The following is a 16,640-nucleotide window of genomic DNA, read 5'->3' on the forward strand; positions in this document are numbered from 1 at the left end:
GTGTTTGTGCGGGCGCGCGCTCTCGTTGAGGAAGTGGCATGTCTTTGCCGCGTTGGCATATCTTAATTCCCTGGTGAATTGCAATTGCCGTGGCCGTGAGCACTGAAGCTGCATATCCTATTGTTATTGGTAAACAAGTCTTAAGTGGCGAACACACGCATGTAGTGAAGTTAAGGCCATCTGGCAACAACAATGGGGAAAGTGAAGTCCCCACCCTCCTCATTACCGTCAGACTCCACGGTTGTGCCACCGCCGGGGAAGGTGCTTAGGTCAAACTACATTAATGCTGATGACTACTCCAGCCGCCCGCAATTGGCGTTAATTCACCCACCAACTACAGCAGCCACCGTCACTAGTAGATATTCAAAATTTCAGCTCCCCAATGGCTGGGGTGTCCAAGAGGTCCCTCGCTCTAACACCTCCCGAGTTGACAAGGTCCCACATTGTTTTTCTTTTTGAATCTCTTGTCGTTTGAGTTTCTTAGCGTTTACATGCATTATTTCTGATTTTCTTCATCGGTCCTGTAATCTCCAATGTACTGTTCCGCTTAAACATCCAAGCCCCTAGCTTTTTCTTTTTTCTTGTTTCTTTATGGTGACGTGTTGATTTTTAGTTTTCTGCTGCATTATTAGAATCGCAATCATAGAAAGATTAAAGTAGTCACGACTCATGAGTCACGATAAGTAGTCATTAATCTATTGGTAAGTATGTATCATGTTTATTATGTAGTCATTATTGTTGGTTTGATCAATTTCTGCTGCACGATTAGTGGCAAATTGGGTATTCTGTTGCTAGTTAATTGGGTGGTGATCTGTTGCAGTACTACTATGAGCCAGGGACTGGACTGAAATTCCGATCTTTGAGAGCAGCTGAGAGATATGTCAATGGTGAAGAATATACTCCAAGACCCGGGGCTTTGACGTGGCATGACAATCACTACAAGGCAAGTTCTCAAGGTTTTCCCAACCCACCACTTATTTTCTTTTCACTTAATACACTATTTAAAGAAGTTGCATCTTTGCTCCAGCTCCAAAGTCATTTAATTTGTTTTTTTTTTCTTTTTTGTGCTCAATCATATGTGGTTTTTGTAATTACAGTGTTCTGAGCACAGGAAGATGATTATTTGCGGTGGAAAGGTACGGTACGCTTCAATTTAGATTTTCATTGAACATAACTTCTACTTGGATGTTACACTTGACGTGGTGGAATAGGTTTAAACAAAATCCCGGCAATTTTAAATGAGGGCGCAAACTTTTTTCATTGTGGTAGCATCTGACCATGGTCTAATATCTCTCACTATTCAAAAAGTCTGTGTGGTTAACGCAGAGAATTTTGCTGCATTAGACATGGGAGTTTTGTTTGTGCATCTAAGTTCTGATTGCAAATGCTCCCCTTCCCTATCCTTGAGAGTAGTTATCATCTAGTATCATGTACACTCTCTGGATTTTGAACTTTATTATCGTCAAATGATTGGGTTTCGGGTTGTATTACAGAACAAATTAATAAGATTAGTTGTAGAGTGCTGTCATTTCCAACATATGTAATCCAGTTTACTTAATTTGCAAAGGCACAGTTTGTGATTATGACGGCCAATTGAACTCATATAAGAGTAATGCCATTTTTCTTGTGGAAATGAAGGACAGAGATTCATTTTCTTTTTACCTGTTGGCTTAGCTGGGACAGAAGTGACTTATATTTTCATTCTCTTTCCATTTGTCGGTGTATCTTTCATGGTGAAAACATTGTTATAGAGGTCAACATTGTACAATATATCCACAGGTTAACAGGAAAAAGTGGAGACAGACATTTAAAGTAAATCATTATTATAGCCATAGGTCTCCAAGAAGTGCTGTTGTAAGTTGTTACAAGTAGATATGCGGGAATTTAAAATGCACTACTGATGTTAGATGGACTGCAGGATGCAGATGATGAACTTTTCTTTCGGATAATAATTTTCATATTTAATTGTTTTTCCCCCAGATGATGAGACTTAATGAAGAGCCATTGAGTGGAAATCACTTACCAATTGCGGCTTCTAGAGAAACTGCGGCCATGTCACCCTATGATCTTCCAGATGGTTGGGTTGTTGAGGAGGTCCCTCGGAAAAATGACTCCCAAACGGACAAGGTTCTCCTCCTTTTTTCCATTAAGCCAAAATTCCTTTTGTTTCTGTTCTTTAGGTTTTTTTTTTTCAAGGAACAATCCAGTTTTACTCAAGAAGAATTAGGTTATGTCAGTCTTTTAGGAGTCAAAAGCTCTTGAAAAATGCATGTCTTGGAAAATTTTGCAAGCTAAAGCTCATAACAAGTTAAAAAACTTCATAGTGCTGTATTACTACATATGTAATTACATTTTATATTGTGCAGTATTACTACGAACCAGGAAGTGGGCGAAAGTTTCGATCCTTCATAGGTGCTAAGAGGTACATAGCCGAACTAAAAGAAGATATTCCATTATCTGCTGCTCTTGCGGAGATTAAGGAGATGAATAGACCACTCTCCAAGGCATTTAAACTGGGCTGTCTTGTAAAGGTAAGTGCTTCTTTTATAAGCTCAAGGTCAGGCTTTAAATTTTGAGAATCTGTCATATTGCTCGAGTTAGCTGACCATTGCTTCCGTTCATGATTGAAGAACTCCATTTCACGCAAGAAACAGTGTGCTAGAAGCAAAACTCAAACTTCGTCATGTGTTAGTGTACCAGTAAAGGTAAATTGGGTTCTTGCCAGTCCTCAAGGGGACGTGTGGAACCCGTTTATCTTCAATATCAAGATTCCGGTTTCCGTAAAGCAGCAGTGGAATGAAAGATTCAGGTTAGCCTTGAATGTGGAGAATCACAGCACACCAAATAGTAGTAAACCAAGGTATTTTGCTGTGTTTAGATGCCCAATTTTTTGTAATTTATGCTACATTTATTGTCACATAAGGGTTTGGTTCACAACCTCAGCATCCGGTGAATCAATGATCTGGTCAGTAGGCATTATGTTGCTTACATTTTGTTTCTATCTTGAAAGCATGCCATCCAACTAACATGGACTAACCATTATTCTCAAAATCGAAGTACTGGTACCTCAAATCCTTGATGGTCGCACTCAATATTCGACGGTATGGTAATACCATTGTATTATGGGTTTAAAAGAACAACCCTGCAGTTTCTCATATTAGACCCATGTAAAATCTAAAGAAATGACAAATATGCATCATTCTGGGCAAATCTAATATTCGAATTTGGTGTTCATATAGTCCATCTAGCTGGGATTGCCAATTAGCAAAACGCTATTTACTTATTTGCCTGTATTTGCTTTGTAGTTGATGAAGGACGGGCTGGTGACAGTCCCCAGAAGAAGACATAATTGAGGTGATTTCATGTTGCTTGTAAGCGTCCCCGGAAAGCAGCCGTTGTATAGTTCAACTAAATGATTACTCTGTATATACCTATGAGTTCTTGTTATAAAATGTTGAAAAAAAACTAAAAAAAAAAAAAACTTTTCTACTACGATGTTAAAATACTGGCAAGTGAAAGTGGTTTATGCTTTCTATTATCACCTGTGGAATGTAAAGATCTTTTAGTCAAGAGTCTTAAACATTTTTCATAAACAATTGAATTCTACGAATTAATTGTCTTAGGAAATATCAAATTACAATGACATTGTGAGAGGAGTAGTTAAGGTCAAAGTATTCTAAAGGAACAACAGTTTCTGAAGATATGCCTTCCACTATTTCTTAAATACAGTTATGGCTTTAAGTACAACAATTTAAAGACCTTTGTGGGGGAAAAGGTAAGTGTTGATGTTTAAGGCCCTATTTGACAATCCAGTTCAACGCTTAAATTTAATAAATTCAGATCTTAACATATTCAGATCGTTTGGTAACCAAAAATTAATTAAGTAGCGCTGAATTTCTTAGGTAAAATTTGTTCTTAAAATTAAGTGATATGCTATTCACTTATCACTGAATGTGATATGCATTCAAATATGTTAGATTTAATATTTAACAATTCAATAACTTAATGGATTCAGATTTTAAATTTCAGATTTCAATTTTATTAAACGCACCCTAAGTGTAAGATTGCAGCACAAATTGTTCCACCACTGAAATGCTAAATACTAGTAAGCATAAAAGCATGTTTCATAAGAAATACTAAAGCATGCTTTACCTGTTTTTCATTTTTTGCCCCCCTTGTTATCATTGATTTTTCTTAGCCTTTTCCAATGAATTAGAATTTGGGATTTCATTATATGAAGAAAGCTTTATTCAAGCTCTGATCATGTGACTCGACCTATATATTAAGATGACCGGCATAATTATACGTACCCGCATGATACTAGCAATTCAATACTGTAGCAAATGAATGGCATAAATAAACATAAACCACCGAATCAAGTGACATATCTCAACTACATACCCAGATAGAAAGGATTTAATGTACTATTATCAATCACATTTCCACCTTTGACTAGAGAATTTTTTTTTTAGATTAAATTGAAAAAAAAAAAAAGAAAGTTTGGAATCTTCACAGTTTTGTGGGCAGTACGGAATTCATTCGTTTCGGGTTTGGTGTAGTGCAGAACTTTAGGCGACATTTGGAATACCGTCTCAACATAGTTTGGAACGCTACATCTAGAGCTGTTAAACGAACCGAGCTGTTCGGTAGTTCGGTTCGTTTCGGCTCGTTCGAAATTTTAAACGAACCGAGTTCGAACGAATTTTTTTGTTCGATTAATAATCGAGCGAACACGAACATGTTTGCGAGTTTTAACGAACGTTCGCGAACATGCTAAACGAACATTCGCGAACACGAACATGTTCGCGAGTTTTAACGAACGTTCGCGAACATAGACATAATTATCATTTAACAAATTTTAGGGTTAATTTTATGGCTGGACTTTTATATTTGGAGGGCAAATTTCTTTGTTTTATTTGTTATTTTTATGTTAATGTTAGTTATATAGTTAATGAATAATAGAATTTAGTCACTTAGTGCTTTAATTATTTTTTAGAATGATTAATAATTTGCATGGCATATTTAAGGCATAAAATAATTTGGATTCGAGCATTTCGAACATGTTCGCGAACGGCTCGTTTATGTTAAACGAGTCGAACTCGAACTCGAACTCGAACACGAATTTTACTTAACGAACCGAACACGAACACAGATTTGGAGTTCGAAAATTAACGAACGAACACGAACGTTGTTCGAACTGCTTAACGAACAGAGCTCAAACATGAGATACTCGGTTCGATTCGGTTCGTTTACAGCTCTAGCTACATCATAGAATATTTATGGGCGGTGGCAGACAAGGTACCTAGTACCCAGTTAAACTTACCTGGGCGGGCCCAAATAAAAGGAACTCAAAGCCCATTTGAAATATGGTTCGCTGAACGCATGTGCGATCTCAAAAAGTGAAAAGCCAGTATCCCAACAAGGCTAAAAAACATGCGCTTATCGGGAAAAACATTAGGATGAAAAACATATTAAGCTTTATCAGAAAAAAGAAAAAGCAAGGTGTCAGGGAGAAACGCCTCGAGAGAACTCAATATATAAGTCAAGAATTCAATTCTGATCAAAAAACTTAAACAATTAGATCTCGAGCCCTTACATATTAATTGTTCTTTTTGCATATTTCGAATTAACGTAGAACATAATTGTTTACTCATGAACCTAACACAAGAAAAGAAAGAAGATGCTAATATATGCTTGTAAGTCCTATCAGACTACCATAACTATACCTTAGACAAATTCAAAGAAAATGAATACATTAATATTTGCCAAAAACCAATGAGACCAAAAAGAAAGGCCGAATCCAACCCAGAAAATGCTGAGTATGACCACTGTTTTTGTAGAGAGTCAGGAATAATGCTGGTATTTACCGAAAAGTACCTTTGTTAGACTAGTAAAAATTTCTGAGGCGGGGTTCATTGGATGAAAAGCACTTGAGTTGAGGTCCCATTTATATCAGCCCAAGACCAAGAAAGGCGGCCAGATTCATTTAACCCCATTATGGTTTCTTTTCATGGTACAATATGTGTTAAGCAATGCTTGTTACTTTTTCCTGTTTGTCTTTTTAATCCTTCTCTCTCTGTCTCTCTCCTTTATTTTTTTTATTTTCTTTTACATTTTTTTTTTGGTGGCTTGAGGAGAGGAGGGGGGCTTTCATGCTGAACCCTCATATGGTAATCTTTGGAACTTGGAAGGAATGAAATGAAAGAAGAGTGAACTGAATCTGAATGTCTGGAACGGCATTTGTTTCGAAAGTCAAACAATAGTACTAATAGCAATGGGTGAAAAAAAAGAAGAACATTTTGGATAACGAGTTGCATTGACCGGTTCTAACTTTCACACCTCATTTCCTCCCCATTTTCAACAATTCGTGATTTTCCATGGTCTGAGTCTTATGATTAGAAAATTCATTGTTAATTGACGTTAACGAGTTCACCGATTGCAGTCAATGTCGAACATCGGTTTATGAGAAGTCAAAGTCTGGACGAATTTTTTTTATTTTTCAAAAGCTGAAAAAAATAAAAAGTCAAAAGTAGGCTCACTCCCAATGCAAAAATTTAAGGTTTCGAAACTCCATTGAAACTCAGAACTCCTTCAAATTTGCCCCCGTCACCAACAACAAATATTCTTGAAGCGAAGAGGTTCTAGAAATATATTTTTATATTATTCTGTCTTTTAATTTTCAAAGTGGGTCCCTAGGTCTGATGGATCTAGGCCTCACAAGTTTTATTTTACTCTGTTCTGAAGTAAATTGATAATTTTAAAATTTGTTACGCCATTCTTTATGTTTTTTTTTTTTTTTTTTGTGTCAAAACGCCATTCTTTATGTTAATTGCGCGAACTTGCACCACATTTACTCGGTCCCATATGCAAAAATTGACCGCGACGTGACTTGCAAGTCAACACATATGCTCGGTCTATCGACTTGTTCATTATCTCAAGCTATCACATCAATATGCTATGAAAGAATTGATGATTTGTGCAGCACGGAGTAACACATTTTTCGTTGCCTTCAATTGGTATCCACTACCAAGTTATCTAGGAGTACGAGTCAATTCTATTCTAGAACACAAATTAAAATTAAGAAATTTACAGCCTACTATGATGATTAGTGGACCAATAGGCAGAAAAAAGCTACAAATGCACAAGTTTAAAGCTCTGTTCCTGAATTCTAAGGTTGAACCACTATCCTTCTGTACCATGTTGACCACAAGAAGTGAGGGTACTAGTAGTACTGCTACCGCTGCTACTGCAAGAGAGGTCATGGCTGCTTTCCCTTCTCGCGGATAGAATAGTACCCTTTTCCTTTTGCTTCATTGGTTTGCAATTTTCTCTGCTTCCCTCCATTTCTTGTACTCCTCCCAGATCCAATTTAGAGCTCCTGCAGGCCAAAGTATTTTGCAGTTAAGAAGCTAGTTAACCGTAGAATATCCCATGTCCTCCAACTTAATTGCAAGTAATATTTTAGCTTATGTCTGTTGTTCTCTTCTTTACCATGACAGTAGCATCAATTAGCGTCAGAAAAGCACACTGTCCGGCAAAAATTTATATGTAGTGACAATTTTTGGGGTGTTCAAGACAGCAAGGATCAACCCTCCCAACCCAGAAACCCATGTGAAAAAGGATTTAGAAGCCGGAGTCCGGACCGAGTGAGGTATGAGGGACCTTTTCTTGATTGTTCTCTTTAAAAGAAGATAAGGCCATGGCAATTTCCAACAATAAAATCTCCATGTGGATCCTCGCATGGTACAGAAATGGAAGCTACCCTGTTTGTTGGTATTGGTGAGGAATAAATGCAATGAGTGACAGCTACGGGCGGCAATTTGATACTATAACGAAGACCAGATCATGGAAGGAAAACGAGTTTTATTTCCAGTACAGAAATTCATTCAATTGTGAGAAAGATCAGAACAGAGCATGATTGCAAAATCAACTCGCAGGCTCGTAAAGGCTCTCTCAGAGAATCCAATTCATTGACTGAGAATCTTGCAGATGCAAGCAAGAAACTTATTAATTTCAAATCTTCACATGCTAACACTTCATTCATCAGGGGAGTACTCTTTTCAGTTTCCTTGCTCAAGTGAACAAAGACACTTCTTTTGATTGGAAGTGCTAATAAAAGTTGTACCACCATCGAATATATTCCTATTTTTGATTAGTTACAAATTAAACATTAACTTAACAAACTGGCAATAATCAAAGAAAGAGAAAATGTTGGGAGACTCACCCACCACAGCCAGGTGTGCGACCCGGATCGACCAACGGATTAGTCAGGGCAAAGCCCTGGATACCGTGGCAGGCAACCAAAAAAAAAAAAAAAAAAGAAAGAGAAAATGTACATGCATGTGAGCTGTGAGTGTACATAATGCAAGTCAAAATATATGTCTTCCCTAGAACCAATCAAAACTGCTAGTAAATGTGGGACACCAAAGACACAACTATGAGCCCTCTAAAACTAAAAGACAAAAACATCATACTTACAACAACAAAAAGACCAATTAATTAACAGCAATGCTGACAAACAAGTACGTCATTTGCACAAAATTCTACACGAAAATTACAAAGTAGCCCTACAACAACTCACCGATCTGCATTGAAGGAAGAAGATCTCTTCAGAGCTGGAAATTTGTCCTTCTTTGTCTCTATTAAGCTGCCACTGAAATACTCTTTTTCTTCCAACTTTACCCTCCCCCCAAACCCGGACGCCAAGCTCCCTACGCTTTCCGTCTCTGCGTCCTTCCCCACGTGATTCGATCCCCCACCACCACGTCCACGTGGCAACCTCACCTTGTAGTGAGAAATTAGAGAAAATCCATTGTCCTTTCCCTGGCCGGGCCCGCAGGCTTTAAACCCAATCGAACCGCAGGATAACAGCTGCATCAAAACCGACGACGCTTTGCTCCTCCCGCTAGGAGGATGATTACTATTGGAAGCAGGCGCCGTCGCATCCTCATCTGCCGCCCCCGACCGTAGGATTATCCTGCCGTCCGCTTTCATCAATGTCTCTAACGTTTCAGGACTCGAATCCGACGGCGGAGGTGAGATCTCGGTGATCTCATCAGAGCTGACGATCCTCTGGGACTCTTCTCTGTTTTTCTCCTCATTTTCTCCTTCGTGAACTTCTTCTATCTCTCTGACTGCTCGCCGGCGACGTCGCTTGTCGTCGGTTTGAGTAGAGGCGTCAGCTGCGGCGCGTGACGCGGACTCGCCGGTGTAAACCTTGTACTCGTGGAGGTCGAAGGAGCTCCAGGACTGGTTCCGCCTCCGCGGAGCTTTAACCGGCGGGAATTCCTCGCAGTGGACTCGCAGTGGACCCTCCGGCGGCGCCGGTAATTTCGCAGTCGAACACATTACTGTTTCATCGGATTTCGTTATAAATGCACCGTCCCGAATCTCCGATCCTTTGAGAATATACTCTTGTCCATGAGCTGGATATATAAAATCGTTCTCCGATAAATCGTGCCACACATATCCGTTCTTATAACTCCTGAATTTGCAAAAGCTCAAAAAAAAAAATTATATCTAAAGCAAATCAATTCATGTTATGAATTGAAAATCGTTAGATAAATTGTACAAAAATGAGATCAAAGGTCGCATGCAAACCTTTTGCAAGACCAGGAATACAATGAAGCCATTCCTTTCCCACGGAGGGAATTCAAGCGATTGATTACATCTGTACAATAAGTAAATAGTAAGATTTAGTGGGAAAAGATGATGAAGAAGAAAGCTAATGTAAATTCAATTTGGCAATTTAGTTTCTACAAATAAGAAAAAAAAATTTTTGTAACCTTTTAGATAGAGGGCATCGGGGGAGGAAAGAGGAACCTCCATGAAATGGGGATGTTCGAGCAGGCCGTTTCGGGAAAGATAATAGATAACGGGGACCCTTCTGTCGGAGGACTTGAGCTTAGAGTTGGGCGGCTCAGTCCAGACTTTGGTCCGTTCAGGGCTGGTGTCTCTGTCTTTCCATCTCTTGTGCATTTGAAGCTCGGTCGGCCTGGCCGACCTTGACGTCCCCGCCATTGTTGGAGTGCTGGAGGATGATATGCAAGTTGAAAAGCTATAGTCGTAAGTAGTCTATATATACATCGGAAAAATTGAATTTATTTTAAAGAAGAAATGTGTTGAGATTTGAAATACTACTAGTATAGGGAGATAGATGAATATTCATCGTGGTTTTCAGGTTTAATAAAGAATGGGGTGGTGTTCGGCGGTGTGAAAACTGCAGAGTGTGGACAGAGAGATGGAGGGAGCAAAGATTCAAAATAGGATGCGGCAGACGAGAGCTACCAAACAAAACATGAAACATCATCAACCCTCGTGCTTTTACTTTTATTTTTATTTTTTCCCCCTTTTTTTCTTTTTTGGTTTCAGTACTTGCTCGGACTTCTGCACTACTAGAACTATTACCAAGTGTGACTAATAGTTGTCTCCTGTCCACCGCTCTTAAAATCTTGTCCTCTTTACTTTTTAAGACTTTTATAATCCCTAGTTTCTTTTGTAACTTACTTAATCACAAGCATCATAAGAGTGTGGAATTATTTGACCAGTTTGAACTTTGATGTGAAAAGAGTCTTTTTAGCTGGATATTATAAGGATAATTTCAGTTGGATAGTAGGATCTAGCTTAGAAAGCCAGGAAAGGACAGTTTCAAACCTAAACTTCATGACAAGTTGGAATTAACTAACATTTCTTTTTGTTTCAAGCTGTGGATTGAGTTTTAGTCTCATGCAAACTGTCTATTCCGGAAGGATTTGGAAAGGTTGCTTTAATTTGTCGATGATGGTGGTAGGAGACAAATTGAGGGGTAAATTGAACGTAGAGGATGGTGGAAGGTCTTTTTAGGTTATTGTTGATCACAGAGACAGGAGAGCAGACGGTTATGGAGATTGAGTTAAAAAATTCATGTCATTAGTTTGTCTTTGGATTCAGCGGCAGTGGCTAATTGGAGTTCCATTGCTTGCAAATTAGTAGTACCATGTTGAAGTAGAACCACATCCACTTCAAATTTTTCTTTACTTTAACCAAAGTCCATTTTCATTTCTGAGGTAATTACTCATCTATAGTCTAAACCATAAGAATGTCAGATGCTAAAAATCAGAAAAATTTAGAGAGTTTAGAAGATCCAGGAACTGCAGCGTGCTTGAATTGTACAACAAGTCATTTGTGGAGAGAAATTGAGCCTGCTTGGAGTGAAGATTATTTGAAAATTATTTATACTATTCCGCCTAGCATCCGGGACGTGTAGTGCATGTGATTTTTTTTTTTTTTTTTAAAAAGAGTTAAAACGTGTGTTTATAAAAAGTATTAATAAATGACAGTATACATCTTTGCTACATTGACAGTATACGCTATCAGCGTTGGATAAATGATAACTATACAAAATTTAAATTTGAAATTCAACTTTTACACACATGTCATGTTATGAATCAAACGGTGATAGTGTATATACAGTTTGTGTATATAAGATTTACTCTTATAAAAAATTAAAAATATTTTGTCCAAATTATTGTATGCGGGCTTTTGGACGGTCGTGATAAGACTAATTTAAATCTTCTGATGATTATAACATTTTTCCAAATTCAACAAACGCAAATTAAACCCTCCTACAAAGATTAAAATGTTTGATGAGCACGACGCATGTCAGGATTTAGCGTTACGGAGGGAGAAGAAATATATAAGAAACAAAAACCAAGACGCAAGGACCAAAAAAACAAAAGAACGAGGGCTCTGTAATGCTGTAATTTCCTCCCCTGCGCGGTTCGCAGGAAAGTGAAAAGACATCCTCTTAATAAAATTCCCAAGTCTGACTGATCATTGAAGCCTGCGGCCAAGAAGCATATATCAGTCATATGGATGAATGTACAACTTTAAGATGACACGATTTCTCAAAATCTTTATGCCATTTTGACGTAACATTTTGCCTAACAAAAGCTGGATAGAATCATAGAACTAGCTTCTGATCAAGCTCGACTTTTTAACATTTTGAATCACTACTCACTACAAAAAATTATTTCTTTCGTGACAAATTTTTCATGACAACCAACCTATTCATTACAAAAACAATACTTTTATGACAACCCGTCAGGCAAATGTCCTTCAGAAGGCAAACATGTTTTTCTATTTTTTTCATTGTCTAGAGTTACTTTCCCCACATCAATTCGTCAGGAAAAGTTTTCATTCTCCCTCCATTTTTTTCCCACCAGTTTTTTCCCCGTTTTGGACCCAAAAAAATTTAGAAGGAAATCAGACTTATGACATGGAAACCGGGAAACAAAGAAACACTTTTCCGTATCTCTTACTTTTGGAACAACAACGACAAAGAAACACTTTCTCCAAATCTGTAACTTGTCTTCATATCTCCAAAAACAAAGAACAACAACGAACTCGAACTTGTCTTCATCTCTTTCAACAAGAGAGACAACACGATGGTCTAAGGTGATGTAAAAATCAAATAATCCTTCAATTTTGTCTTCAATTTTGTCTTGAATCAGTTCCTTTTCTCCAAATCACCCTTCAATTTTGTCCTTAATTGGTTTCATTTTTTATTTTTATAGTGGGTATTTTATTCATCTCTCTCTTTCTCTGTTCGTCAAAACCCAGGAAGATGTTTAAATTCTTGTGCCCGGGGATATAATCAGTAGAAAACTTGTTGATATCATTCTTGCTGATGCTCGCTTGCTCGACAGAGATCCTTTAAAAATTGACCCGGTTGGTATCCTGTTTTGGTTGCTCCTCCTATTTCCAAGTCATCAATTTTTCAGCTCTGCTCAAGGTACTGAAAGTACAATAGTGGAATTGGCAGTCGGCTCTGACTGGTGAGTCAATTCAATTTTTCAGGTCTGACTATGGAATTTGCAATCAGCTCAATTTTTCAGTTTTGTTGCTTCGCTATTTAACAGAAAAGTTACAATTTTTAGCTTACCCTTTTGATGAAAGATCGATATTTCATGAAATGGCATTATTTTTTATACAATGCAGTTGTAGATTAAGAATATGTACTTAAATTACAATTAAGTTTCTAAATATTTCCTTGGGTTATATGTCTTGGTGCAAATATTGGTTATTGGATTAGAAGTGTGGTAATGTTGTTTGGATTTCATGGCCAAAAAAAGAGGAAATTTCGACTTGGTTAGTCAAAATGGGTGTACTATTGTCCAGTCTTTTTTATACGTATGTCTACATAGTTTGAACTACATTTGAGTGGCTTTTATATGAGGTAGTTGTATTTTGTTTTGGGTGAAGATAATACATAAATTTCAGGTCAGCATGGAACACTGAAAGAAATTTTAAGACTGGCTATGGGGAAACCAGCAATGTGTTCTCAGTGGTTGCATCCTTGCTACTTACTGCAAGGATAGTCTTCGAACACTACTGACACTTTTTCCTATGCATCACCCATATAGAAAAAAATGAAGATGGCCCAGGATAATTTGGTGGTGGAGAAATCCCAGTGTTGCAATAAAAAATGGAGCATGTTAGTGACTTACCACGGCCTAAATCTCATTGCTTGAATTCAGCTTACTAACAGAGTTGAGATGTGAGAATTATGACAGCGATGCTAGTTGCTACTGTGATTATCTATACTGGATGTGCGACTTCAGATTCTGTTGTTCTTCCATTTCCAGATTAAAGGTGGAATGGCAGGGTTTACAGGACAAATTTCTGCTGTCATAATTCTTGGCATTATGTTGATGTGTCATAGTTCTTCTCATTTGCCCTGTAAATGCTCTTGAAAGTGAGATGGACAGGTAAAGATGTTTAAGCAGCAGTCTCTGGCTTCTTTTATAGTCTAAGCCTATTACAAATTGGAATTTTGTTGGATTTACAAGACATTTGACATACATCTAAGCTGGTTGCTAAAATAACAGTGAAGCCAGTCACACTGTTTCTTAGTTATTTAAATTGAGAAAAAGATGATTCTACCTGGATATTTCTTCATATAGGCGTGTTTTTAGTTAAAAATTATCATTTTTGTTCCATTAGTATCTTTCTCTTACCAGCCCAATTGGAATTTTGTTGGATCTATGATACATATCTGGAATAGATCTAAGCTGTTTGCTAACAGTACAGTGAAGTCAGTCTCGTGATTTCATAATAAAGTAAATTGAAAAAAAATAATGATGATTTGGCCTTGACATCTCTTTGTATAGGTGCATGTTAGTTAAAAGTTATCATTTCTGTTCCATTAATATCTTTTTCTTACCAGCCCACTTTCCATTTGCCAACTTTTGCACGCTGTGAGCTTTAATCTAAACTTTTGCTAGCTGAGAAATGGCAATAGAAACTTCTGTGTTAAATTTCCTTTTTGTTAGATGGGTAGCTATGAAAGAAACTGAGGTACAAGATCTATTTAACTGGCTTGCCCTGGACTTTGAGAAGGCAGGTTTTATTAATGAACTTCTTACGTTGTGACAATGTAATATAGAAACAGTTAATTGAATTTTTACGTGGTGCCGGATAAATAGAAAACTCTTTTGAGTTAAACTTTTCACATGGTGATATTTATCTATCTTGCTCAGATCTAATTGCACAGATTTTTCTTACAACAAAAGGTAATTTGCTGTATAAAGGTTTTCCATGAACTGTTTGAATGGATGCCTTTATTGGTTTGACATGCCTGTAAATGTGAATTGTTTCCAGCTGATTACTTATTCTGTTCTCTTGGCATGTGATACATATTATTCTGCAGGCATCAAAATATCTCATTGGAGATGCTTCTGAAGCTGGTCAGAGTATTTGGGTCAGTAATATATTCTTCTATATCAGCACCTTCATCCGTAGGAGTGGATATTGAGGCAGAGCAAAGGTGTGATTCAATATCTCAAAACATCTCTTATTATCCGTATTATCTGAAGTCTCCTAATTCTGAGACTCTTGTTGGGTTGGTGCAAAAGGTTGGAACGCTGCAATACATGCTTTGTTGAGCTTGAAAAGGTTAAGCGTTGCTTGCCTGTACTTTGCAGGTGATTGTTCTCTCCCTAAATTGCTGTTCTCAATGTACGCACATGATGATTTCTTTGTTGCTTATTTGTTTTGGGGTTTTCCAGAAGAGGTGGTTCAATTGCCAAGTCGGCACACGAGTTAAATCTAGCACTTCAAGAAGTTTAGTTTCATGAGGAAAGTGTGTATTGATTGAGTAGTTTAGTTGCAAATATTGGATTGACACCTAACATGTTTCTCCAAGAAGACTGTGGGACTTGATCGCAGTCGTGCCAAGTGGAGGCTGCTAATTCATTCATTTAACTCAAGGTTGAAAGCTGAGTGAGAAATGGCCTTTTGCTTTCATCTGCTTGAACAGATATTGCGCCCCATCAACTTGACCTGGTGGAGAATGCTTAGGTCTAATTCTTGGCTAACCCAATATCATGAAATGCTAATCTTTAGTTGTAGGCTTATTGGATAAATCATGTATTGCTGTAATGTAGTTAGGTAGTAGCAAATAGATGTAGTTAGGTAGTAGCAAATAGATGTGGAACAATTTATGTTATGATTTGTATTTCGTGGTGTATTATTGGTTACTTGCAGCATAGTAATTATTCTGGTACAAGTTAATGCATTGCTTGTACTCATTATTAGGTGGTCCCTAAGCAATTTGTAGTGATCATCCATGCATCATAACAAAAATACATCTTTTGCATACCATTCTATTATTTCTCTGATTTCAGATTTTTCTTGGTTTTATTGTACAGGTTTGGGGTGAACTTGTGGATTGCTTTTGGCTCATACTGAAGAACTCTTCTATTTTGATATCATCGATCTCTAGTATTTTGTTGACCATGGAATTAAAGTCCATCTTTTGGTTTTAGCATATGTTAGGTATATGGCAGTTATCTAGGGAGAAATAGCAATGTTTATATTGGTTTCAAATCATGGAATGTGATGATATGTAAATGTTTGACATAGTTAACTTTTGTGGTTTGACATATTATGGTTGCCTACTAATGATAATTTGTGAAGTTTTGGTTGATATTTTGCTTGCATACTTTTATATTTTGATTGGATGGAGTGTCTAAATAGATGATATGCGATGGTTTAGTCAGGAGTTTTAATTTTTCTTGAAATTGGGCTTGTTGGCAGGGAGATTTCGTCCATTTGTAAGGGGAAGCTCTGCTAAAATTTTTTTTAAAATAAAATAAAAAATTATTATTCAAAAAAAAGATACGGTCATTGTTGTCACTAAAATTGCTGGGCTTAAAAAGGCTGAATGGTCAAATTAGAAATTAATATATTATAGTGATGCAGCTGTCGTCAGGAAAAATGATATTGCATTGTCATTAAAGTTTCCCCACAAGTTTCAATGTAGGACTTTTCTTGACAATCAAAAATTTAGTGACAAAGTTCAGGGTCTTTCCCGACAAAGGATCGTCAAGAATATGAGGTCTTTCCCTGACGATGAAATCATCACGATTACCTTTCCTAATGATGCGTCACAGAAAATAACACCTTTCTTGACGACAATTCCAATAGTTGTCAGGAAAACCTTTTGCCGACGGCGTATAGGTGACTAATCTTCTCTGACGACATTGGTGTCACGAAAACTTTTCCTGACAAAATACGTATATTTTCCTGACAAATATTGTTGTCACTAGAAATCTTTTTTTTTGTAGTGACTATTCTTATCCCAATTACCGAATGAAAAA

General features: G+C 37.3%; 3 protein-coding genes across 4 annotated transcripts; 2 read left to right on the forward strand and 1 right to left on the reverse strand.

Moving 5' to 3' along the window:
* Nucleotides 1–116: 116 nt before the first annotated feature.
* LOC113750325 (methyl-CpG-binding domain-containing protein 7) lies at nucleotides 117–3,459 on the forward strand. Its single transcript, XM_027294321.1, has 7 exons — nucleotides 117–435; nucleotides 821–943; nucleotides 1,098–1,136; nucleotides 1,981–2,127; nucleotides 2,367–2,531; nucleotides 2,631–2,860; nucleotides 3,306–3,459. The coding sequence occupies exons 1-7, from the start codon at nucleotides 193–195 to the stop codon at nucleotides 3,307–3,309; spliced, it is 951 nt and encodes a 316-aa protein (XP_027150122.1). The 5' UTR covers nucleotides 117–192; the 3' UTR covers nucleotides 3,310–3,459.
* A 3,520-nt stretch (nucleotides 3,460–6,979) lies between these two features.
* Nucleotides 6,980–10,181, reverse strand: LOC113781549 (protein UPSTREAM OF FLC). Its single transcript, XM_027327509.1, has 4 exons — nucleotides 9,786–10,181; nucleotides 9,601–9,670; nucleotides 8,582–9,484; nucleotides 6,980–7,378 (listed from the first exon to the last, which is right to left on the reverse strand). Exons 1-4 carry the CDS (start codon nucleotides 10,018–10,020, stop codon nucleotides 7,183–7,185), a joined length of 1,404 nt encoding a protein of 467 aa, XP_027183310.1. The 5' UTR covers nucleotides 10,021–10,181; the 3' UTR covers nucleotides 6,980–7,182.
* Nucleotides 10,182–13,733: 3,552 nt separating this feature from the next.
* On the forward strand, nucleotides 13,734–15,295 carry LOC113750426 (katanin p80 WD40 repeat-containing subunit B1 homolog). 2 transcript variants are annotated; one of them, XM_027294402.1, is made up of 4 exons: nucleotides 13,734–13,748; nucleotides 14,690–14,806; nucleotides 14,895–14,963; nucleotides 15,048–15,295. In XM_027294402.1, exons 1-4 carry the CDS (start codon nucleotides 13,741–13,743, stop codon nucleotides 15,106–15,108), a joined length of 255 nt encoding a protein of 84 aa, XP_027150203.1. In that variant the 5' UTR covers nucleotides 13,734–13,740; the 3' UTR covers nucleotides 15,109–15,295. The 2 variants fall into 2 exon arrangements, with proteins under 2 accessions (XP_027150203.1, XP_027150209.1); XM_027294408.1 differs by having other exon boundaries at nucleotides 15,051–15,295.
* Nucleotides 15,296–16,640: the final 1,345 nt, after the last annotated feature.

The sequence above is a fragment of the Coffea eugenioides genome, chromosome 1 (genome assembly GCF_003713205.1).
Source record: "Coffea eugenioides isolate CCC68of chromosome 1, Ceug_1.0, whole genome shotgun sequence".
NCBI lineage: Eukaryota > Viridiplantae > Streptophyta > Magnoliopsida > Gentianales > Rubiaceae > Coffea > Coffea eugenioides.

Coding starts and splice junctions, on each gene's coding strand:
- LOC113750426 (XM_027294402.1), top strand. Junction 14,807..14,894: donor GATATTGAGGCAGAGCAAAG/GTGTGATTCAAT, acceptor TTGGTGCAAAAG/GTTGGAACGCTGCAATACAT. Junction 14,964..15,047: donor TGCTTGCCTGTACTTTGCAG/GTGATTGTTCTC, acceptor GGGGTTTTCCAG/AAGAGGTGGTTCAATTGCCA.
- LOC113781549 (XM_027327509.1), bottom strand. CDS start 10,020: ATGGCGGGGACGTCAAGGTCGGCCAGGCCGACCGAGCTTCAAATGCAC. Junction 9,671..9,785: donor CGATGCCCTCTATCTAAAAG/GTTACAAAAATT, acceptor CTTATTGTACAG/ATGTAATCAATCGCTTGAAT. Junction 7,379..8,581: donor TCTTCCTTCAATGCAGATCG/GTGAGTTGTTGT, acceptor TTTGGCCTGCAG/GAGCTCTAAATTGGATCTGG.
- LOC113750325 (XM_027294321.1), top strand. CDS start 193: ATGGGGAAAGTGAAGTCCCCACCCTCCTCATTACCGTCAGACTCCACG. Junction 436..820: donor ACACCTCCCGAGTTGACAAG/GTCCCACATTGT, acceptor GATCTGTTGCAG/TACTACTATGAGCCAGGGAC. Junction 2,532..2,630: donor AACTGGGCTGTCTTGTAAAG/GTAAGTGCTTCT, acceptor TCATGATTGAAG/AACTCCATTTCACGCAAGAA.